General features: G+C 42.0%; 2 protein-coding genes across 2 annotated transcripts in view; both read left to right on the top strand.

Annotated features, from left to right (window-relative positions):
* The first annotated feature begins 249 nt into the window (after positions 1-249).
* On the top strand, positions 250-21,167 carry LOC134459808 (proline dehydrogenase 1, mitochondrial-like). The gene is made up of 14 exons (XM_063212241.1): positions 250-682; positions 1,024-1,232; positions 5,858-5,892; positions 6,954-7,103; positions 7,934-7,998; positions 8,592-8,708; positions 9,150-9,229; positions 10,090-10,171; positions 10,527-10,619; positions 12,711-12,857; positions 16,091-16,266; positions 17,334-17,432; positions 17,882-17,970; positions 18,872-21,167. The coding sequence occupies exons 1-14, from the start codon at positions 350-352 to the stop codon at positions 19,060-19,062; spliced, it is 1,866 nt and encodes a 621-aa protein (XP_063068311.1). The 5' UTR covers positions 250-349; the 3' UTR covers positions 19,063-21,167.
* A 1,455-nt stretch (positions 21,168-22,622) lies between these two features.
* Positions 22,623-24,023, top strand: part of si:dkey-88l16.3 (low-density lipoprotein receptor-related protein 2) — a 51,103-nt gene continuing 49,702 nt past the window's right edge. Inside the window, exons 1-4 of the mRNA XM_063212240.1 lie at positions 22,623-22,707; positions 22,907-23,026; positions 23,163-23,393; positions 23,801-23,914. Of these exons, the coding sequence (XP_063068310.1) occupies positions 22,650-22,707; positions 22,907-23,026; positions 23,163-23,393; positions 23,801-23,914 (523 nt within the window). The 5' untranslated portion in view covers positions 22,623-22,649. The remainder of the gene's footprint in view (positions 22,708-22,906; positions 23,027-23,162; positions 23,394-23,800; positions 23,915-24,023) is intronic.

The raw sequence follows: 24,023 nt of genomic DNA, 5'->3' as shown, positions 1-24,023 counted from the left end.
TCCGTGTCCAGGAGCACGGAATTTTGGCAAAATCCGTGCTCCTGGACACAGATTTTGTGTCCTTAACATCCGTGTCCAGGAGCACGGAATTTTTGGAGATCATGTTGCAAGTACATGTGGTAAGTCAGAGGCAGTACAGAGAGGGACGCAAACCCTTCGTCATCCAAGGACAGCCAATCCATGCTCAGGCTGATGAATACATTTGCATTCTATTTTACAACGTGCGTGGAGTCCCGATGATGACCATACATTTACTCCAGTACCCCGCCTTCACTTGGTTGAGCTACTTATAAGAAACGCCGTTGACCAAGTTGTGTCAGAGAGGATATTCACATTTTCACAAGTAACCATGTCTTACGGAAAGATCGCACCGGCTCTCGCCAGGGCCAGTACCGATAAGTTCATGCGAATGAGGTTTACTCAAGACAGGCTCCGATCGACAGTAGCATCAACCCAACGAGACTTGAAGGCGGATGAATCGGTGGGAACAGTTCCTTTAGTTGAGGTCGATGCCGACCTCATCAGCCAGACTAAAATTGCTGATGACCACAAGAGAAACATATCCATTGACTTTGAAAACACAGAAGAAGCCTACAAAAGCAAAAACACACTTGAACTTATGAGAAGTTTGTTGGTGTTTAAGCTGTGCACAATTGACTTCCTGGTTGACAAAAATAAGGAGGTAAGTTATGAAATATACATTATGATTATGCTGTATTATCTTTACAAATGCAATGTCAGCTGCATGGAATATTGTTGCCCATTCAGCATGCATACGGAGTTATTCTGGTGATCAGGTAACTGACTGCGCATCACAAAGCCAGTCCTAAAATGGCATTTCCGTGTCAAGTTCCATCATGTTTGTTGTTTGGAAATACAATAATTTGCCCTCATAATTTGCACCAGCTCCCAAATGTCCAATTTTCATTCAGTTTTTGCAAAGTAGATAATGTGGGTGTAATTGTTGAGAAAGCAGAGAAGCCTAGGCTACCTATATGACTGACTCTATGATTTTCCCTGTAGCTCATGGACTTCAGCAAGAAGATTCTGGGTCAGAAACTGTTCGAGAAGGCTATGAAGATGACCTTCTACGGCCAGTTTGTTGCGGGAGAAGACCACAACGCCATCAAGCCACTGATTGGCAAGAATCAAGCTTTTGGCGTGGGCTCAGTGCTAGACTACAGCGTGGAGGAGGACCTCACCCAGGAGGAAGCAGAGAAGAAGGAAATGGAGTAAGTTGGCGCCATATGAATGAACATATGGCTGCATTTAGTGCTGTCTTGCTGTGTTTACATTATTACACACAGTCAAAGATTCCTGCTGGATGAAAGTTCTGCCATGGAAACTCAGACCTTGTGTTTTATGTAGTTTTCATCTGAACTAGGCCTATGCCTTTAAATTTCTACATTCAACACTGATTGTCCAGTTCCACTCTCATTCCACTCAACATGTCCACAAGTACACAGTATTCAGTAGGCATCTTTTTGAATACTGTAGAAGCATACTTGAAAGGCATTCGCTGAGAGAATAAAACGACCAGTGGGTGGCATTGCTGAATGAAAATACTTCACAGAGTAGTTACTCAAGTTATATTTGTGCCCCACCCTCTGGAGTTCTGGCCAGTGGTTACTTGCCAGACAGTATGTACGGTAGCTCAGCTGCTCCACGTGATCGAGACCCATGCACAGTGTACACACACATACAGTACACACACACCTGCCACGAAAAGGAACCGAATGTCAAGGCATGAATTACAGCAGATTATAAAAGGACCAAAAAGTAAATCACAATACACTACGTATGCATAAGGTGTCCAATTTAACTTGCTTTCTTCATTCTTAAATGCAGATGAAAAAGGCCGCACCCTGCGAATTTAAATACCGTTGTTTACCTCAAAGGCAAAAAAAGACCTACTCTTATGTAACCTGTCTGACGACTTCGAGTAAAAGGATAACCTATACCAGTGGTTTTCAAAGTGGGGGCTGAGGACGCCTGGGGGCCCCGCAAGGTGGTGCTATAGGGGGCGCAGCAGGTTGGCAGGAGAAACATAGCAAAAAAACACGACATATTCCAATAAATGAAATAACTGATATACACCAAAATATATAATAATATTTTGCATCTCTGAACATTTGAACTACTATTATCGTTAAGTTATTATTTTATATATCCCAGTGGGGCACTGACTAGCAGACCTAGGTTGTGAGAGGGGATGTAAAGAAAAAAAGCAGTGTGGCACAACCCATGTAAGCTTAGCTGGAATCTACCGGTATATGCGGTGCCTTGCCATGGTGAAGTTTGGAAACCCCTGACCTGTATGACTGACCATCGCCTTTTGACGACAGATATGGTTTCAGGTTACTTTGCGTCTGATGTTGAGCATCGTAAACATACTGAACATGCTCAACACACTATGTACTCTACTGTATTTGAGATGCCGTCCCATATCTGGGGACGTGATCTTGCCTCGAGGGTTCTTCATGTCATGTGTCTGGAACACCTGTTACAGATACAGTTGTGTTATGCCTGAAGCTTCTAGGGATCACAACTCAGAGCTGTCAACATCAAAACCTAGCTTGTTGTTCATTTACGGTAAATTCATAGTTGTGATGACTAACTGGTTTGGCATCCGTTCAACTGACACACTCATGTCGACTAATTTCAAAACAGTTTCTAAGTGCTTTCGGTTTAATACAGCTTTAACACTATAAAAGGTCTATTGCGCGGTCCTTCCGCTTCAACGCTAACAAATAGTTTGTCCCCTGTCAAGCAGCAGTCTGGCAGTGGTCACCGGTCCCTCCATCCAAAACACTCATTAGATCCCTTGGCATGCTTAGCACATGACCGACCACGGTGTATTTTTAGTCCCTGCCCCTGCTTGCCGCTGATTGGGCAGTTTGGACAAGGCCTCTCTTGTTCTGATTGGTGAGAACGGGGAAATGCCCCAGGTCTCAGCCCAACCCCCTCCCCCCACAACATGGGCACGCGTGTGAGGCAGCGCGAGGAAAAAAAGAGAGGGAAAGCTGTTGGGTAACACACCCAGCACGCATTTATGTATTCAGTGTTGCGTAATATGTTTTGGGAAAAGGGGCGAAGTTGCTGTGTGTGTTTAGGTATTGAATTGCCCTCTCCATAGGCATTCAGGCTGAAATAACTTGCTGTGTTCTGACCTCAGTGACTCTGGCCTTGTATGTGATGTGCTGTGGTGTTTGTTGACAGTGCAGGAAGGTGGAGAATGCGCGCACATCAGTGGTACAGGTGCTGGACAAAATAGAGTAACTGAAATAAATGATAGAAGTCCGCAACACTGTTAATGCTCCCAGTGATTTATTTGCACGACGTTTCGGACCTTCGTCACAAATGACTTGAGAAATGCACTTGAGAAAGGACGAAGGTCCGAAACGTTGTGCAAATAAATCACTGGGAGCATTAACAGTGTTGTTGACAGTACACTCTGAGGTGTCTCAAGAAGATGTGTTATTGCATTTTGAATCCTGGCCTCTTGAAGGCCTAATTGATCAGTCATTTGTTCTCTTTTTCGTTTTTTCACAACCTTATCTTCCCCGGCTTAACATGCAAACAGTGATGGATAACATTTTGTTTATTGATGATGGGAATGGTTAAATTGTAGATACAAATGTCGGTAAATGTTTTACTTTATTAATGGTATGGCAATGGTTAGATTTTGGTCTGTACTGATTCCCTAATATTTCGCAGCTTGCCTTTGGCCACGTACGTAACTGAGCAGCTGGTGGAAGTTATTAAGTCTTTGAGGGTAATACAAAGCCGTAAAAAGAACTCTTATCTGGTAGTTAAGTAAATATTGAAGACATGTTATCTGGATCTTGATAAGATTGGCCATTTTTGTCTACTGAACTTACCTGTCTGTTCCTAAATACAGTATTGTGAATGTCATTAGGTACTGTATATCTTACTGTTAATGTTTTGAGGATTTATTTGTAGGAATGACCTTTCAGCCATGTGATTTTAACTTTAGGAACATCACAGTGGCTTGTGACATGGGGGTATCCGCGTGCAATTGCAGTGGGGCCCCTCTCAAGTCGAGAACTGGCGTGCCATTCTCAAACATATGGCATGAGTTATGGAGACCCTTTGCACGACAACCCGGGGTAATTGAATCTCAAAATGGTTGTGTAAGAAACCAAACCAAAGGTTGGAGAAGATGCCAACTCAAGGGAAATGACATAAGAGTGTGGCCCCTGGGTGCCAGGGTTAAAAACTTCAACTTCAACTTCAACTTTTCAACTTTATTGTCCCCAGAAGGGGCGATTAGGTGTGCAGCAAGTCATAAGCACATATAGACAGCAACAACAGATACCACAGGACAGACATAAAGTGCAGTGGTCAATAAAAGGTTAAAATGACCATAAATATTTTTTTGTAGGATGCACTGTTATGAATGGTAATTACATGTTACAACAGCTCTGATGAAGATAGAGATGGCGTCGGCGCCTTTGTCTTACTTGAGAAATTTTGCTCGGTGCGTAATTCCCAACGAAAAATGCAGTGTGAAGAAAAAGGAGTCGCAAACAGGAGCTTTAATGCTGTTCAGTGAAACTGTATTAAAAGCTGAACATAATGAGAAGCCAAAACAAAAAGTGGGAAGCAAACGTTTTGGGTCTAGCCCATTATCAGTGTGTTTCCAAAGATGATCTCTAAAGAATATGTTAATTAATACTTTTCAAAAAATGTCTCCTTCATATTGTACGGTGGCACGTCTTATCATCATACAAGCTATCTCTCGCTTTCGAAGAGTATTAATTTTGTCTAGAAGGTCAGAGGGGGTACCACTGGCTGGGAGAACGAACTGTGCCTTGTTCCTGCTGTGCTGTCTGACGTGGTTGACGTGAACCTCTTCGTCCATCCATGCTCATGTATCTGTGCGCTAGAATTACGCGACCTGTTCCATTAGCTAGTTGGCATTCGCATGCATCTGCATACTGAAGGTGTATCAATGCCAAGTATAGTCTTCCTGCACATATCAAAAATAGACATGCACCGTTTTTTTTAATGAGGTTAAGATCAATGAGTACCCTTAATCTCTAGTCACTGGTAACTCATTAATACTTTAACTAGTCTGTTATCTTGGACTGTATCCTATTTTTAAAAAAGAATCATACCTATACTTTTACCTCATAACTAGACCTATAGCTATCCACCCTGAAATCTGTATTGCACTTCTGTAACGTCTTATCTAAAGTGTAAAAAACGCTCCAGAATGCTTCCAGGCAAGACGCCTACATATAACTGTCATCATAGTCCACACTTCATGAGAATATTGACACAACCGTGCTCTATGGAACTCCCAGCACTTTACCTAAAGTAACATGTGCAGGACTCCACGTGCGTCGGAGAAGGGGCTGCCATGGCCTCATTCTGAGGCTGGCTGGGACCAGACTGGATGGCCTGTGCTGTGTGGCCAAGTGAATGTGTACTTGCTTGCCAAACCGTCTCGGGTGACGCAGGGAGACGTGTTGGCGGGAGGGGAGCTCATGGGGACAGAGCCTGGCCAAACGATGTGCTCCAATATTTCTTGTCCCATTAGTTCTTCTCACTGTCATGGCGTTAATAAATTAAAGTGATAAGTGCCCTTGTTTTTTTTGTGGTTTATATTGTAATTTTTTTAATGATTGTTAATTTACTGGATTTCTTGTTTTCCCTTAATTCTATTCTGCCATTGTCATTTACCATGAAGTAAAATACATGGTTCTATTTCACTGCAATGTAGGATTTATTACACAGACATGTGTAAAATGTGTAAAATTTACATGTGTGAAATATTTATTGCATTTGTATTCAGTACATTAAATACTTGTCTTGCTGTTTTCCCTTTCAGTGCATGTGTGTCAGCAGCAGAGAAAGAGAGTCCAGGTATGTGTCTCGCTATTTATTAAGCCCTGTCTTCATTACCACTATAATACATTTCAAATGTAGCTCACACTATAGAAGTTTTCTGGGTGCACATATACAGTATATGTTCAACATGTTCTGTTTTAATCGTTCCTTTCTGTAGCAACAGCCACCGAACACTCTGTGATCCAGGACGATCAGTGTATTGTAATTTTCATCAATCTTTTTGCCGTGTATTTGTTCGGTGAAGGGTACAAATGTTGTCTAGGCAACCTACTTGTTTTAGCGATGAACGACCAGTCCAAATGTTTAAGGGTGTTGGCTGGATCTTTGCCTAGTCATGAGATCCTACTATAGCCTACATGGGCAGCCATGTAAGGGGGGGTTGAGATAGACGCATCCAGGTTCTAGTGTTATGGTGAGGGTTACCGAGGTCGTGTGGTGGGGGCTGGGCAGTGAATGGGGGTTGTTGGGGTCTGGTGTGGGTCTGGTTAGATCTGGTTAGATCTGGTTGGGTTTTTTTGTGCCATGCTGTCTATCCTCAACATCCCCCTCTCTTTTCTTCTCTGTTTTCCTGTTAACAGTTCAGATTATTTTCTCTTTGTTAACATGGTTTTCCATCTGACTTTAAATGCTATACGTCTTGTCATGTGTTCATTAAAATGGGTGTTGTCTCTTTGAATAATGCTCTTGAAGAGTTCTATAATTCATATACTTACATGTGCAGAACTAAGATATACACTTAAGTACAATTATACATATCCTAAGATATATGGGCAATGTATAACACACTATAGGAATTATTATTTTAGCAACCCAGTTATATTAATTCATATTTAGCAACCCAGTTTGAGCCTAAAGTAGGAGGAAACGTGTGAAATATGAATCAGTTATTAATAACATGAGAAGCATTATAGATCAGTCATTACTCTATTTTCCCATGTGCAGTTGGGAAAAGTTAAATAAAACATCGTCGAATTGGCTCCATGCTTTGATATGACGTATTAAATTAGGTAATCTGGATTAGTCCTTGTCGTTGCTTTCAGGCTGTCTGTAACCTTGTTACATGTCATTTTCTTCAGGCAAAGACCACAGGGAGAAAAAGTACAAGGCTCACCGTCAGTTTGGCGACCGTCGTGGGGGTGTGATCAGCGCTCGTACATACTTCTACGCCGATGAAGCCAAGTGTGACCAGCACATGGAAACCTTCCTGAAGTGCATCAGGGCCTCAGGTGGGTTTTTATTCGATCTATTTATCCAGAGGGGAGACATTGAGCAATGGCATCTCCTCTATCCGGGAGATCTTCCAGGGAGTCCTACCCATACAAGCATAATAAATGGTACAAACAGTTGAGGCACATGCAAGATCACAGAGATGACACACAATTGACAGAGATTCAAGTAGGCAAGCTAGAACATCCTTCATTGTTTGCACGGCTTCCTGCTGGCGATTGAGTATAAAGACATTAGAAATGCTAAAAACAAAATCACTGCACACACTGATAATATTTCAAGTTTATCATCTTATTTTAATCAACAACACATTTAGCTGCTTCATGTTTTAGGCTCCATCAGGTGGGTGCCTTTCTTAGGCCTTAATACTTTGTAGAATATGTGTTAAAAAAAAGAACAGAATTCTTTTTATTGTCAGCATAAACCTTGAACCTATTCAGTTTTAGACGCGAGTGCAGTGTAAGAAGAAATGTAAGAAGAAAACTTCAACAGAGAACTAAACAAACACTAGTGGTCCTCAGGTGAGACAGATAAAAGCCTGCTTGGGAACTTGTCCTTGAAGATGTTGAACCTGAAATCCAAATTTAAAAAACACTGATATTGATTGTCCCTCTTCCTGGGTCAACACACAATAGAAAAGTCAATGTAAGGTGGTGGATTGCATTTGCATTGGAATGGCTTTGATGTTGATTGGAAATTGTTAACATGCTATGAATGTCTTAAGAACTTCCTTGATGTAGACCCACGCATGTCTGGACTGTCTACATGGTAATGCTATTCATTGTAAGAAGAGGTCTTCAGGTAGTAACTCCCTCTCTGTGTTTTGTAGGTGGTGCCGCGGTGGATGGGTTCTCTGCCATCAAGATGACTGCCCTTGGCCGTCCACAGTTCCTGGTGGGTGTGCCACTTCTTTTGTTTGCTATTCAGGTGGATGAATGGATTTCTGGTCCGTTGAGAACCTATGGAAGCCATTGCTGATGAAGATTATAATAGCATAGCAGGGCTTATGTTATTCAAACACAGGATGCAGTCAGGGCTCTCATCAGCCCTTTATGTACAGCACATACAAAACAATATACACTACATAACACGGTATACTGAGAAAACTGATGTCTCTACTAAGGTGAAGTTCCATAACAGCTATAAACTTAATTCTAGAAGCAACATAGGCGACTGCATTTATTTAGCTCTCAATTCCTCAGACCTTTCAGCAGCTTTCTGTTTGTAGCCTCATAAAGTGCACTGTTCTTTTGCTAGTGTTGCGCAGTAATAGTCATTGAAAAGACCTAACTACCATTAGTACTACACTAATATGGCATTACCTTTAGTAATACATTACAGTTTGGTGATCATTGCCATTCTGGTAACATCGATATTATTAGAGATTAAGAGTTGAATATCTGAACAGATTAAGAGGTTAAACATCTTTCCAACTTGAGTTTTGACCATGATTTGGTGTGTGTTGGTTTGTGTTTTGGCTCCATCAGCTCCAGTTCTCTGAGGTGCTGGTAAAATGGCGTCAGTTCTTCAACTTCCTCGCAGCCCAACAAGGCAAAGCAGGCATGGACGCTCTGGAGCAGAAACTTGAGCTGGAGCAACTGCAGGTATGTCTCACCACCACCGCCGCTACTTAGAGCGTTTCTTTCAACAGATTCCTCACATACCCCACCAATGCGCAGAGTGCCTGCAGTGACCCTGCCTTAGGGTTGAGAGAGAGGGGGGGCTCAATATTATGTAAGCAAGCTAGAGAGGGGCATGGTGTGGGTGACGTCTCTACAGCAAGGTTATTGTGTTGTGACGTCTTGGCAAATATTGGGAATTGTGAGCATTGTGTCCGATACAGTGTAGTGGTCGTGTACTTTGTACTACTGTCTCCTTTGAAGATTTAAAAGGAGATGAACTCAAACACTACCTTTGTACACAATTTCTGAAAAAGAAAATGAATTCATTGATTATTACATACCATTGCATCATATTGTCTCATATTATATAGATTTTTGCTGTTAAGTGACATTTCACATTCTTCTGTTTACTTGTCCCTACAGGACAGTCTGACTCAGCTGGGCGTTGGAAGCAAGTCTGACATTGAATCTTGGCTTACTGGAGAAAAGCTCGGATCATCTGGGTAATACATCTGATATCTGATCAGAATTGGTGTAATTAAGAACCCTAGAATTTCTTGGTCATTTTGGGTATTGAGTTAAAATGTTTAAGTGCTTTAATCCTTTATATGAGTGAATATGCTATATTAGTGGTTATCTCCCTTCACAACGGAATTCTCTTTTCTGATTGGCTGATGGGGTGACCATTAATTTTGTTCAACCGGTCAAGCGTCTAACTTGGACGCGAGCAGAATCTGCTTTTGGAATACCAGCGGTACCTAAGGGATACCGTTGTGGGAATCATGTGCATGATCTACCAAAATTTAAATAATCACACCTGTATTCCAAACAAAGTTTCTGTGCATGTCCAAGTTAGACACGTCTGACAGAGAAGCTTCTAACTTGGTCACTCTATTCTGGTGCAGTTGGAATGGTTCCTACAATTTTATAGAATATAAAGAAATATTATAAAAAATTATAAAATTATAGAAATATAAAAAAACACCCTACCCTAACGTGCTGTGCACGTTGCTGGAGTTCTAAGCCTCCACCTCACCATTAACTTCATTGAACCAGTCACCTCGTCTGCCATTATCCCTTACATCAGTGTTTCCCAACCAGGGGTACGTGTACCACTAGGGGTACGCGAGCACACTGCAGGGGGTACTTGGAAAAATGAAATTTTAACAAATATATGGAGCTTAGTTACATTGGGATGGAGAAAGCGATATAGAACTTGACTTAGGGGGTACTCATGGCACAGCGAAAAAGGCTTGGGGGTACACAAGACAAAAAAGGTTGGGAAATACTGCCTTACATGTCCATAGAAATGCACCAGTAAAATGTGTTGTAAACATACCGTTGCCTCTTTTTCTCTCAAAAGGACTATTGACCTTCTTGACTGGAACAGTCTAATCAACGACAGGACCAAGATCTCAAATCTGCTCGTTGTTCCAAATGTTGAGGTGTGTTCCACAGGCCTACTATGATGACATGCTTTGCGTGCTTGCACAGCAAAAGTGAAAGTACTATTTACTTATCTGGCACAGAGTGGTCTACAGTTATATAGACAACAATATAATAAGTATATAGCATATAAAACATTTCAGCTTGATAATAAAATCGGAAAAGTGCACATATAACAGATATACCAAAGCATTGATGCCATGCTCTGAATATAAGGCATGCAGTACAGCCATAATGACTAACATTACGTACCACTTATTTACTTACAATGTAACACAATTGTCATGCAACACAACTATAATGTAACACAATGCATGTGCTGCAAACATCAATGTTGTTTTGTAACATTTCCAGTCTGGTCATCTGGAGCCTCTCCTGGACAAGTTCACTGAGGAAGAGGAGAAGCAGATGAAGAGGATGCTGCAGAGGATGGATGTTCTGGCCAAGGTAAACCACCCATAGCTCTCTACTAGCCCTGCTAGTCTGGCCAAGGTAAACCACCCATAGCTCTCTAGCCCTGCTAGTCTGGCCAAGGTAAACCACCCATAGCTCTCTAGTAGGGATGCACCGATATACATTTTTCACTTCCGATCCGATCCCGATTTGGATATCTGCCGATACCGATACTACTCCGATCGAATAATAAAACCACATACAGTATATGCATATGTGTCAACTTGAGGAAGGCCCAAGTAGGCTAAATGGTCAGAAAATGAAGTCAGAAGAACAGGAAACCAAGTAAAAAGTACAAAGTAAAAAGTAACAATCCCATCCTGAAAACAAATACGCAACTGCAATGATTTGAAATTAACATTACACCTGGCTCAAAGTCAGTATCGGAAATTTCAGGAAAATTCCGATCCGATTCCGGTCTCTGAATTATGTTGATATCTGAACCCGATACCGATATGCCAATACCGATATCCCATCCCTACTTTCTAGCCCTGCTAGTCTGTCCTGGTAAACCAGCCGGAGTACTCTACTCCTGCAAGTCTGTTACGGGTAAACCAGCTGGAGTACTCTACTCCTGCAAGTCTGTAATGGGTAAATGAATAAGTCTAAGTATATAAGCGTAGGTTTCTCATTTCTACACATACAATACCCACCACCTGCAACTGAACTGTCCTCAAAATGGAATATCATCCAGTATTTTTTTGATTCTGGATTACGCACAGATCTGTGCTGTACTGAGTTGTATTACATTCCAAGCAATTACAAATGCTGAATATAAAAAATGTTCCATTCTTCAACTCACTGCACCTACATTTTGTCCATATCGATCAAACAAATATTGGGCTGGAGAAAAAAAATCAACAGTGGATATTTTTTCCATGCAGAAAGCTGCCGAATCAACCGCAATGTGATGGCCATTTACTCCGGATGTCATAGGCGACACATTTGAGCATGAACCAGTGAGCTTTTTAGGCTTTTATCTCCACAGCAAGCATTTTAGCCAGCTCCTGCAGCTGCTGCGTAGCAACACAGAACAGTGATGTGCTGTTGTTGAGGCCAATGGAAGTGTCTCCTGGAACAGTCTGTCTTGTGAGCTGAAAAGGTGGCGTCGTCTTTCTCTCTCTCTCTCTCTCTCTCTCTCTCTCTCTCTCTCTCTCTCTCTCTCTCTCTCTCTTTTCTGTTTTTCTATTCCAGTGTTTGCTATTCAACCTCTCTCTCTCTCTATCTCTCTCTGTCTCTCTCTCTATATACATTTCTATCTTTATCTCTCGCGTGTGCGTGCACACCTCAGGCCATTTTACACTGGTCAGGTTGAGAACAATGTGGCAAAAGAATGACTCAAAATCTAGGTCAGGAGGATTTTTTTGGTTGGGGGGGGGGGGACGACTTGTTGAACAATTTCAAGTGTGTGTCTAGCAGCAATAACCAGTTATTTGGTTAAGACTGACAATATAATTACGGCTGAAAATGCAGACCACAAGCCGCCATAAACATCTTTTCGAAATTGTGTTTCAAAAGCCACTGGTATGTTCAAATGGTCTGGTGACGTGTTGGAGATTTAGAGCTTGTTTACTCTTACAAATGAGGACAAACCATAAAAAGCAACTGACTTGAGACGTGTATAAAGGGGCAGCACCTTCAGATGTCTTACTCGTGTCGTGACTCGTATTGGTGTTCTGTTGCAAATACTTTGTCAGGATAGCATTAGGTATCCAAAACTGACATTTAAAACAAGATTGCTTGCTGGACAACACCCCCTGAGATTGTGACGAAAGAGGTTTTGGAAAATATAACACTTTTAAGTTCACACGACAAATAAAACTCTGTATCCTTGTGTCCTTGTGCTACTGATCACGAGACTAAGGCATTCCGAAAAAAGAGGGACTTAAAGCATTATGCTGTGACTACCTGGAATATTTTTGAGTAGCATTTTAGCAGTATTTAGTCTTGCAACCTACACAGTTTCTGTCAGTGATCCATTCATCTGCTGTTAGTTCTTCAGTCAAGGTCATGTTGGAACAGCAGGCACGTGTGTGCATTTCTCATTGCTCATTTCTCTTCCTGGTTCGCCTGTTGTTTTCCCAGCATGCACTGGAGCATGGCGTGCGGCTCATGGTGGACGCGGAGCAGACCTACTTCCAGCCCGCCATCAGCCGCCTCACATTGGAGATGCAGAGGAAGTTCAACCGTGAGATGCCGGTCATCTTCAACACCTACCAGTGCTACCTGAAGGTAGGAACGGTTTGGGCTTTGATGAAGGTAGATGAAGGTATAGTGACTTAGATGAAGGTATAGTGAACCAATTGTGTTATCTAGAGGAAAATGGTTCACACAGCAAACGTGAGATGCCTGTCATCTTCAACACTTACCACTAGGAACTTTTGATGGTGAGTTTACGTAGTGTAAATCCATTTTGTTGAAATCTATTTTGCTATCTGGAGAAACATGGTTCGCACAGCAGTTATCTAAAAGACCTACCAATGCTACCTAAAAGGTACCTAAGGGAATTTATTTTTTTGATGGTTAAAATACCGGTAGTAATTTTTTATGTTATTGGAATCCTGTTTTGGTACTTGAAAGGAAAAAAAATGCCTCTCTGATGTTAAAGCGATGGTTCGGAGTAGAATCACCCTAATGCCATTTGAACCGTGACACCCATCCACCTTTACACCCGAAGTGTTTTCTGCCGCAGGCTTACATCAACAGAGTTGCCCTGTTATTCGATGTTTATTCCGGATAGCTTGACTCAAGCGCATATGGATCCTGGGCACCGTCTCCAAACTTTCCCCACAAAAAAAAACATGTCATGACACCAAACTTCTACAGTATAACAAATGTGGTTTGTACTCACAAAAAGATGAATTTGAAACTTTGTACATAGTCCAGGAGTTTATTAGTAACAACACACGAGACGATTAGCTTTTCTGCTGCTAAACATCCGTCGACGTCACTTCCTCCAGCTGGGACTTTGTTGATGGAAACAAATACACGTGAGTCCGTAAGGCGGAAAACTCAAAAAGACAGCTTGCGCTACAACTAGAAATTAACCACTTCGGATTTAAATTTTACCACGTTTAATAAATAGAAGACGATGCCACACTCGTGCATATATCCTGGCTGTGGACTAAAACACAAACCTTACAATAAGTGGACAGTCCCAGCTGGAGGAAGTGACGTCGACGGATGTTTAGCAGCAGAAAAGCTAATCGTCTCGTGTGTTGTTACTAATAAACTCCTGGACTATGTACAAAGTTTCAAATTCATCTTTTTGTGAGTACAAACCACATTTGTTATACTGTAGAAGTTTGGTGTCATGACATGTTATTTTTGTGGGGAAAGTTTGGAGACGGTGCCCAGGATCCATATGCGCTTGATTCAAGCTATCCGGAATAAACATCGAATAACACGGCAACTCTGTTAATGTAAGCCTGCGGCATAAAACACTTCTGGTGTAAAGGTGGATGGGTGTCACGGTTCAAATGGCATTAGGGTGATTCTACTCCGAACCATCGCTTTAATTACACATCTTACAGAATTATTTTGATCTCTGATCTAAGCTAATCTTGGTAGATAAAAAATGTTTTCCGTCTCATGGTCTGTAAGTTCAGTTCAGATTCACTTGTAAATTGTAGGTCCTTGGATACTATTTTTCAGAAGTTTATTATGACTGAACGCTTCTCTTAAAGCGATGGTTCGGAGTAGAATCACCCTAATGCCATTTGAACCGTGACACCCATCCACCTTTACACCCGAAGTGTTTTCTGCCGCAGACTTACATCAACAGAGTTGCCGTGTTATTCGATGTTTATTCCGGTTAGCTTGACTCAAGCGCATATGGATACTGGGCACCGTCTCCAAACTTTCCCCACAAAAATAACATGTCATTACACCAAACTTCTGCAGTAGCACAAATATGGTCTGTACTCACGAAACGAAGCATTTGGAAGTTTGGAAATAGTCCAGGAGTTTAGTATTATCAACACAAGCTGAATAGCTTCTCTGCTGCTAAAGCTGTGCCAACGTTACTTCCGTCATATGAGACAAGCCCGTAAAAGTCTTCAACAAACTTCCAGACGAGAGTGTTAAAAAAGTTTTCACTGAATTGTGATTAAGGGTTATATTTTCAAGGCAATACTTAAAAGATATTTCAAATCTTACCTACTATCAATTAGACAAGGATTTTCGTTATCAATACTGATGCTGAATTCACTTTTCATTGTGCATATTATGAGCTTCGTTGAGGACTCTTACATGCTTGTCTTAGATGACGGAAGTAACGTTGGCGCAGCTTTAGCAGCAGAGAAGCTATTCGGCTTGTGTTGATGATAATAAACTCCTGGACTATTTCCAAACTTCCAAATGCTTCGTTTCGTGAGTACAGACCATATTTGTGCTACTGCAGAAGTTTGGTGTCATGACATGTTATTTTTGTGGGGAAAGTTTGGAGACGGTGCCCAGTATCCATATGCGCTTGAGTCAAGCTAACCGGAATAAACATCGAATAACACGGCAACTCTGTTGATGTAAGCCTGCGGCAGAAAACACTTCGGGTGTAAAGGTGGATGGGTGTCACGGTTCAAATGGCATTAGGGTGATTCTACTCCGAACCATCGCTTTAAAATCCCCTAAACATAAAAAAGTCATGGGAATATGACACTATATACACGCACATGACTACAATTCAATTCTTAAGAGGCAATATTTCATACTCATGACACAACAGAGATGACCAGAGAATAAAATTGAAATAAAAGGAACCCTATGAAAATGATCATTCTTGTTTTTACTATTAAGATTTAGAGGTCATTGACTCAATTACAGCCAGAATCCCCATCGTATAACCCATTTAATGTGTAGCTCGAATTGAAAGTTTCCATTGTGAATGAATGACTGCCTTCCTTAAACCCACTGGGAAAGCTTTGCTTATCAGTCAGTTGAATATTACAAAAGAGGCACGCCAGACCCACCGCCAGTCTTTTAAAGGACTCTAACTTTATGGCACATAGAGGAAGTGGGTGCCATTCAGCAACTGCAAATAGCATGTGATAACACGCGATAAGGCACAATTAGAAGGTGACTTTGCTGGTTAAAAACAAAAGAAGTCTTGTGATAAGCTCCGTTTATACAGTTTCCTCATCAGTGCAGAGGGAAAATTACAGTGGCTGAATCGCTGGCTGACTGAGACAAACAAGTCAAGTTTGTTTGTATAAGGTATTTTACAGAGACGTGGTTCAATACGCATAAAAGACAGAATAAGCATAGAATCGAAGCATATTTCCTCTTAAGTGAACTCAGAAAATTTCCCTTCAATAAAATAGAATACACAGTCCATGCGAGATAAGTAGTTTCTTTATGTTCAACCATAAGAACATTTTAAACAAATGTATTTAAATTGGTAGCAAAATAAAACTAGAAATTTCAACCAAATCATCAACAGCCTGCCCTCTTTCCTTCCGTGCCAACAGGAGGCCTATGACAATGTGACTGTGGACGTGGAGCTGTCTCGCCGTGAGGGCTGGTACTTTGGTGCCAAGCTGGTGCGCGGAGCATACATGTACCAGGAGAGATCCAGAGCTGCAGAAATCGGCTACGAGGACCCCATCAACCCAGACTACGAAGCCACCAACAGGATGTACCACAAGTAAGCAGGGATGCTGACCGGACAGGGTGACAAAGGGGCCACTTGTCCCATGCCCAAGCAGAGTGGGAGGGACCCAGAATTGGGGCTCATGACATTGTATGTTTTAAATGACTTTGTCGTAGGGGTGGGCGATATGACGATATTATATCGTGAATCGCGATATTGAGTAAAATATCGTCTCGAATCTGCCAAAGTGGAGAAATCGTATAGATCGTCTTGCAGTGAGGATGTTTATTATCAGTATCACAGTGACGTTTTCTCACTTGTGTTGTTGTCTTCACTTTATTCTTTACATTATTGTATTCCAATTGTACACTTTATGAGAGTATCATCAGTGTGTTAACATTTTATTGACTGCAAATTACAAATTGCAAGTATATGAAAGTTATTTTTTGTTGTTTTTATTTTTTGGATGGAAGATCGTGATAAAATATCGAAATCGTGATTTCATGTTAAAAAATCGTGATACAACATTTTTGCCATATCGCCCACCCCTACTTTGTCCCGAGCCTGGCCAAAGCTGTCAGCCGCCGTGCAAGTAGGTCCGAGGCCAAGAGTGGGCAACAGTAGTAGTAATGTACACTGCCAGTGAAGTTTTAAAGCTGGGATTAGAGGCATAGTGCCGATGGTCTGCAGTGTTTCACAAGTGCCATGACATTTTTCTTCTGATGCCAGCATCTAGCTATTTTCAGTAGTCAACAGTAGATCTTTTTTTTAAGACTGTGGCATGTCTGTATGCTTTGGAAAATGACAATGTCGTGCTGAAGCACAAAACGCGGATTAGGCGATTTCACTGATTAGGTGATCTACGTGGCTGAACAGTTGTACACATCGTAGGATCAGCTGATTTCGTAGTTTGGCAGCAACAAATGTGTGGCAATTATTTGACGTAAATTCTCTGACCCTGTTTCGTCAGCCTGGGCCGCAATATTGACCGTTGGTCATGTTCCAAGTCTGCAATAACAGGCCACTGTATTCTGTCACTGTAACTCTGTAACTCAAGTGTTGCTGAAGCATCCATCCATAACCACTGGACTAAATGAACCTCTGTGCCTCCAAAAAAACAGGTGTCTGGAGTACGTTCTGGAGGAGATCGAACACAACCGGAACGCCAACGTCATGGTTGCGTCACACAACGAGGACACCGTGAAGTTTACTCTGGAAAAGTAAGCACCTTCTCGTTATGTAATGTTGCCACACAAAAAAACACCACCCACATACCTCAACTTATGAAAGTTCTGAAGAAGAGCGAGTGGAAAAAAAAAGGGTTCATGTAAGTTCTGTGAAACTGTTTTTTTCCCCTCCCACGGTGTGCCCTGGTCTCCTGTGGGTCACCACATGTATCCTGCGCACAGCTGTGTAACTGTATTGTGTAACTGTAATCTCTGATCCACCTCTCTCTCTTTCTCTCTCTCTCTCTCTCTCTCTCTCTCTCTCTTTCTTTCTTTCTTTCTTTCTTTCTTTCTTTCTTTCTTTCTTTCTTTCTTTCTTTCTTTCTTTCTTTCTTTCTTTCTTTCTTTCTCTCTCTCTCTCTCTCTCTCTCTCTCTCTTTCTCTCTCTCTCTCTCTCTCTCTCTCTCTCTCTCTCTCTCTCTCTCTCTCTCTCCCCCCACCAGGATGAACGAGATGGGCCTGACGCCTGAGGAGCACAAGGTGTACTTTGGCCAACTGCTGGGCATGTGTGACCAGATCAGCTTCCCCCTGGGTGAGTGTTCCAGGCCGTGCTGGGCTGGATGGGTCTGGGATGGGCCGGTCAGTAAGGGGACATGATCAGGGCTTGTACACCTGCACAGTTACTGAGTTGTGAAGGTTTTACAGGGAAAACGGGGAATCATACCTGATAAACAACAGTATTTAAGAATACCTTTACCTGGGTCTGAGGAAATTCTGCTGACTGAAAGCCTGGAGATTAAATATCAACGAACAACATTAAAGCCTACGGAATAAATTCACGGAATACCTTAAAGCTAGGCCATTAACTGATGTCCATTCTCCTCAGTTCACTCCTGCTTCTTCATTCAATCAAGAATTCAAGAAATTGTACAGGATACAGAAATGTATAGCTACTTGCTTGGTATTTGTTTCATTTGGATTAACTGAAACAATGAAGAGATGATGCAGGTGTGCTTCTTTAAAAAATATAGATATCAAGGAAAGATATCATGAATTGAACGACCAGTCAGTCACTGACTTTAATTGACGCAACTTGTGTGAACTTTTGCACCATATGTTGCAGTGTTCTGTGCAACATCACATGTGCAGTGCTAGCCAGGTAACCTTGTCAAAACAAAATGCCTGACTGTCTAACCATGCTGGTGTGTGTTTGCCTCACCCCCACCCCCAACTCCCTCTCCCTCTCCCCCTACTCCTTGATGTGAATACAGGTCAGGCCGGAAAGATAAAAAACACTATTTTAGGCACTCCTTACTAAAGTTAAAAATACTGGCTACATGCCTACGCGTTTCGACCCATTGTCTGTGCCTCAAATAGTGTTTTTTATCTTTTCATGGAAGTTTGGACGCCCAAGTTCTTTTTGATGAGCGCCCTTTTTTACTAACTGGATACAGGACCCAGTGAAGCATTCCCTTTTCTTTTTTTTGTTACAGGTCAGGCCGGATTCCCAGTGTACAAGTATGTGCCCTACGGGCCGGTGAACGAGGTCATTCCGTACCTGTCTCGCCGCGCCCAGGAGAACCGCGGCTTCATGAAGGGCTCCCAGCGTGAGCGCAGCCTGCTCTGGGCCGAGCTCAAGCGCCGCGTGCTCAACAGACAGGTCTTCTACCAGCCCACCTACTGAAGGCCAGAGGCGCTGATCGCTCCCCAGCCTGATATAAAATCCTTGCCACAATGTTTGATCCAGCCACCGCTAGCCAAACCAGCTGATTGTAGTGTCACAAAAGTCACATGCTCAACGGCAAGGGGTTCTACCAGCCCACCTACTGAAGGGCAGAGTCAACGGTCCAAGAAAACCTCGCCACATGTCTGATCCAACAACTATTAGATGAAGCTGATTGTAGCGTGAATAACCAACAGCCAGGGGTTCCAGCAGCCCACTTCCAGAAGGTCAGAGACACCTATACTCATGAACGGCGTGACGTTTTCCATGTGCGTTACGCCCATTTATGGGGGAAAACAACCCATACAAGTCAATTGGTAATGTTGGGGTTCAATAAACGAAAGATACGGACCTGTAGACAAGCGTTGTTCACGTGCAACATGCCGAAAACGTGTTGTGTTGCCGGCTGTTCAAATAATATAGCCAAACAGCCGTGGCTGAAGCATGGAATCTGTTCATTTAGGTTAGCCGATGTAGCATGTAAGTCAATGAGACATTCGGTTTGTTTTCACCCATAAAGGGGCGTAACGCAAATTTAAGAGCAAAGTACCCGGATGGCCGTTCATGAGTATTGGCTCCCTGGCCCAGGAACCAGCAGACAGCAAATCCTGTACTGGCATGATAAACCTTGAAATGGGCAGGGTAATAAGGTTTTCCCGTTAACAAGATGTCACTAACAAGCTCACCTGTCTGGCTAACGAGTGTGCCTACTGTAATTACAATCAGCCGGTTTTGTCAGTTAGCTGGAACACGGCAGGTCATTTCTGGATCTGGGATGTGATGTTTGCATTGGACCTATGGGGGCGTCTTGGGTTAAAGGCCCTCGGAGCACAAGGAGGAGGAAGAATGGACAGATGTACAGTGTAGAAGGAGGAGAGAAAAAAGAAATGTGACGCTGAAACGCACAAGAAAAGAGGAGGGGTGTAAAATGAATAGCAGAGAACAGTGAAACGGATAGACAGGGTTAGGTTATGATGATAAATAAATAATATATTGGCAAGGACTCAAATGGAACCTACTGTTTATCTACACAGCATACAATAGTGATGGAAATGGTTTAGTAAATCAAGTGACCTTATTAGTGTAGTGCACTACTTCACTCTTCACATTTCTCAAGTGCTGCTAATCCTTCTACCATACATGCGGTTCAGTATGGAGTATGGGCCCAAGAAAATCCTCCAAAAAAACATTCCTTAATTCTTAACCACGGATAACATAAGCCTTCTGCTACTGTAGCACACCTACTTGTACTGTACATAGAACATTGTGACTCTTGCGTTGTGTTTGTGCATGGTCCTGGATCACAGCTAAAATATTATTTTTGGATAATGTTTCTGTATTGTTGTTGTTATTATTATTTAAGTACTTTTAACTATTGGTTCTGTGACTGTTGGGCAGGTCAGTGAATCTTTTACCATGAATTGTGGTTTGGTACGCTTTTTATGAATGTGCATGGAGTTGCAAGGAATTGTGGAGCAAATGGCAAAAAAGTCCAAAACTGTAGATAGTCTGTTAGTGGTTATCTCTGTTTAAGCACTTTTGTAGTGTGAAAGGCCTTTGTCATTTTTTTTTTTTTAATCATGAGATTTGCTATACGCTGCTTTTGCCTCTTGTAAATATTGCCTCTAAAATAATAATATTATCTCCTTGCATGTGTTGTTTTCTATATGTTGTTGTCAGTGGTGTAGTCTGCTTTTTTGAAGTGGGTATACTGTATATTCGAGATTTTTTTGAAGCGGGTATACTGTATATATTTATGCTATTCTAAACAATGGATCAATCAATTTTAAGTGGGTATACTGAAATCCCTAAAATTTAGAAGTGGGTATACTCCGTATACCTGCATTCTACATAGACTACACCACTGGTTGTTTTAAGCAAATGTCCTTTGATATAAAGGTTTTATTATCAAATGATTTGCACACTTTTACTCTTTGTAGTCATAAAGTGGGGGGAAGAAAATGAAAATGTTAAATACTGTGGCAGCAACTATCCATAGTTTTACTGTAAATGCTCATAGTATTTTGTCAATCTTGCTGAGCTGAAATAAAAAAAAAAATATTGAATCTTTTTGGTTGTATTTTTGTGTCAAAAATTGTCAAAATCTATGTGCTTTGTTTAAAAAAAATCTGATGGCCTTAACCGAGAGTGCCCTCATATGCTTCTTTCATTCTCTGTACACAAAGACCCAATGTGTAAGCTGTTCCCTCCTTTCCTCAAACCTGCCAGGGCTGGGAAAAGCTATAATTTCATGGCTGCCAAAGTGGTTTGGCAAGGTTATTTCAATAACACTGGCAGAGGCATGGCTTTGAAGAAGATGCCAGATGCCAGACCTTGTATTGTTCCTGGTTAGTGGGAAAGTGCTCCAGATTTCATATCTTTACAAGTATGGGCTCATCTTTCCTGCTAGACAATGTTGTCCTTGTCATAACTTTCTCATATCGCTGCTTCCCATCCCAACAAACTTTCTGGTACGAAAATGAAAAAAATATTGTCTACAACAGGGGTTCCCAAACAATAACACAGCTCCACGTATAACGGTTGATCCCAGCCAAGGCCCCCCTTACATGGGTCGCTGTCAAGCTATTTTTCCTGTGCAATGCAGCCTCTTTCACAACCATAGTCTACATCTGGTAGTCAGGGCCCCACTGCAATATATAAAATAAAATATAAATGAAATATAATAAAATATAAAGTGATGATGAATAGTATGTTCAGGGATGCCATCGATTATTATAATGCTCTTCTTAATTAGGAATATGGTGTAGCAGTTTTTGCTTATTTTGGTGTACATTAGCTGTTCAATTTATTCAATTATTAGTTATTTTGTTTTGCTATACTTTTCTTTCCAACTTCCTGTGGCCCCCCAGCACCCCTTGCGGCCTTCCAGGGGTCCCCATTACCCACTTTAAAAATTACTGGTCTACAGTAGCCTGATAAACCAGCCTAAATGGATTGGATGTCCAGCAGTTGGCGCTGGTTTTCCAGGGTAGGTCTACAGCTTTTCCTGAGGCCTAATATAATATACACTGATGGATGTTGGGAATCAGAAGTAATTTGGATACATTTATCGCGTGTGACATAAAAACTGTTCTGCTTACAGCAAAGGCTGTCAGGTGGAAGTAATCAGCTCTGGGTCACCTCTAGAATTTATTCACATTTGGTGAGGAAATAAAACAGAAATCACAATGGATTCAGATGGTACCACAGCGCCATCTGTAGGTTGAGCAATGTGTGTCCACCAACCATTCGCTTCATGCTGTTGTTGACGCACTTGAAATACAAACTGTTTGTGCGCTACCAGGCCTGCTGTATCTGGCATGGTAGAGTGGGAAATAAATAAGCTATATAACAACTATCATAACCTATCCTCCGTAATAAACATGTGGTAGGGTGAGGATGTGCGCACCTGTCGCTGCACTAATGACGTCAATTAGACCACATATTTTAATTGAACACCTGGCTGGCTGCCGAAAACAATAAAGACACTTCCTTGGCAGCTGTTTCTGTTTAGTGGAATCGATGCGTGCCATCCGCAACACTTGCCCATGGAGTTGAGGCCACTTTTCTGTATGATTGCCCTTTCTTATCTTAACATTTTATCAGGTAAGAAAATATTTGCCAAAGGCCACCCAAATCTAAAATAAAAAAAATATATTAAAAAAATCCCCAACGTCTTGGATCCAGGGGCCTTTGCAAATCAAAATCAACACTTATGGCTAAGCTTGATCTACTTTGAACCACTTGAATCGATAAAATAGCAGAAATGTCTAAAACTGAGGTGTGAACGTCGGACTCTTTGCAGGTTTTAATATTACTTGCCAAAAGGATCAGTGGCAATGTGATGAAGGTTCGTGTATTCGACAGTCCTGGCGGTGCGATGGTGGTTATGACTGCATCGACGGATCGGATGAACTGGACTGCAGTAAGTTGTCTTTGAGTTTGGGTAGGGTAGGCCTACACTGACCGTGTCGGTTTCGGGAGGAAATGTTTATTTAACTCCATCTATGTCTCTATTGATGCCACAATGTCAGTGCGTAATGCCACGATGTTTTCTCAAGTGTGTAGCCCAGGCGAGACGGAGTGTGCAGACGGATCTGGCTGTGTGAAGGCGTCCTTGGTGTGCGATGGTGTGGCCCACTGTTCGGACGGCTCAGATGAACGAATGTGCGCTCAGAATGTACAATGTCTCCTGAATGACTGGACATGCAGAAACGGCCTCTGCATTCCAATTGAACAAAGATGTAATGGACAGAACGATTGCGCGGATGATTCTGATGAAGAGGCCTGTGGTAAGTTAGGCCTCGTTTATCATCAAGAACCAACCAGTCCACATTTTGAAAGCCATTCACGCCTCTTGGTGTTTGGCAGAGGATGAGACTACATGGAGGCTTTAAGGAGAACATATAATGCAATTTTATTTTGAAGAAAGTTCTTCTAGAAGTTCTTCTTCTTGTGGACAATATGGTTTGATATTATTGATCGCTTCAAGAGCGATTCAATTATTTGCCAATGCTCCGCAGGATTAGTGGCCAGACAGAATGTTGTCTATTCTCTTAATGGCTAAACTTTCTTTCCAGAGCTGTGCCAGAAATGTATAGGCCTGCTGCCACTATTTCACATCAGCACTCCCAATACCAGACATTCTTTATTTACTGTTCACCACTGACATGGTGTTCGTGTCTCCTCTTTATCTCAGGGCCTTGTGGGGACCCCAGACTCCGCTGTCCTGACGGGGTTTGTTTGACCGCCTCCGAGAGGTGTGACAAAATCAAGCAGTGTTCAGATGGCAGAGACGAACCGACCTCATGTGGTGAGTAAATGGAAGCCAATTGGAGCCAATTTTTGGTCTCCTAGGGGAAATTCTTTCTCTGCACTTTATCCCATTTGGACTAATGAATCACATTGAAGTACACACACTA

Source organism: Engraulis encrasicolus, chromosome 12 (assembly GCF_034702125.1).
Source record: "Engraulis encrasicolus isolate BLACKSEA-1 chromosome 12, IST_EnEncr_1.0, whole genome shotgun sequence".
Taxonomy (NCBI): domain Eukaryota; kingdom Metazoa; phylum Chordata; class Actinopteri; order Clupeiformes; family Engraulidae; genus Engraulis; species Engraulis encrasicolus.
This window is presented reverse-complemented; position numbering and strand designations above follow the sequence as displayed.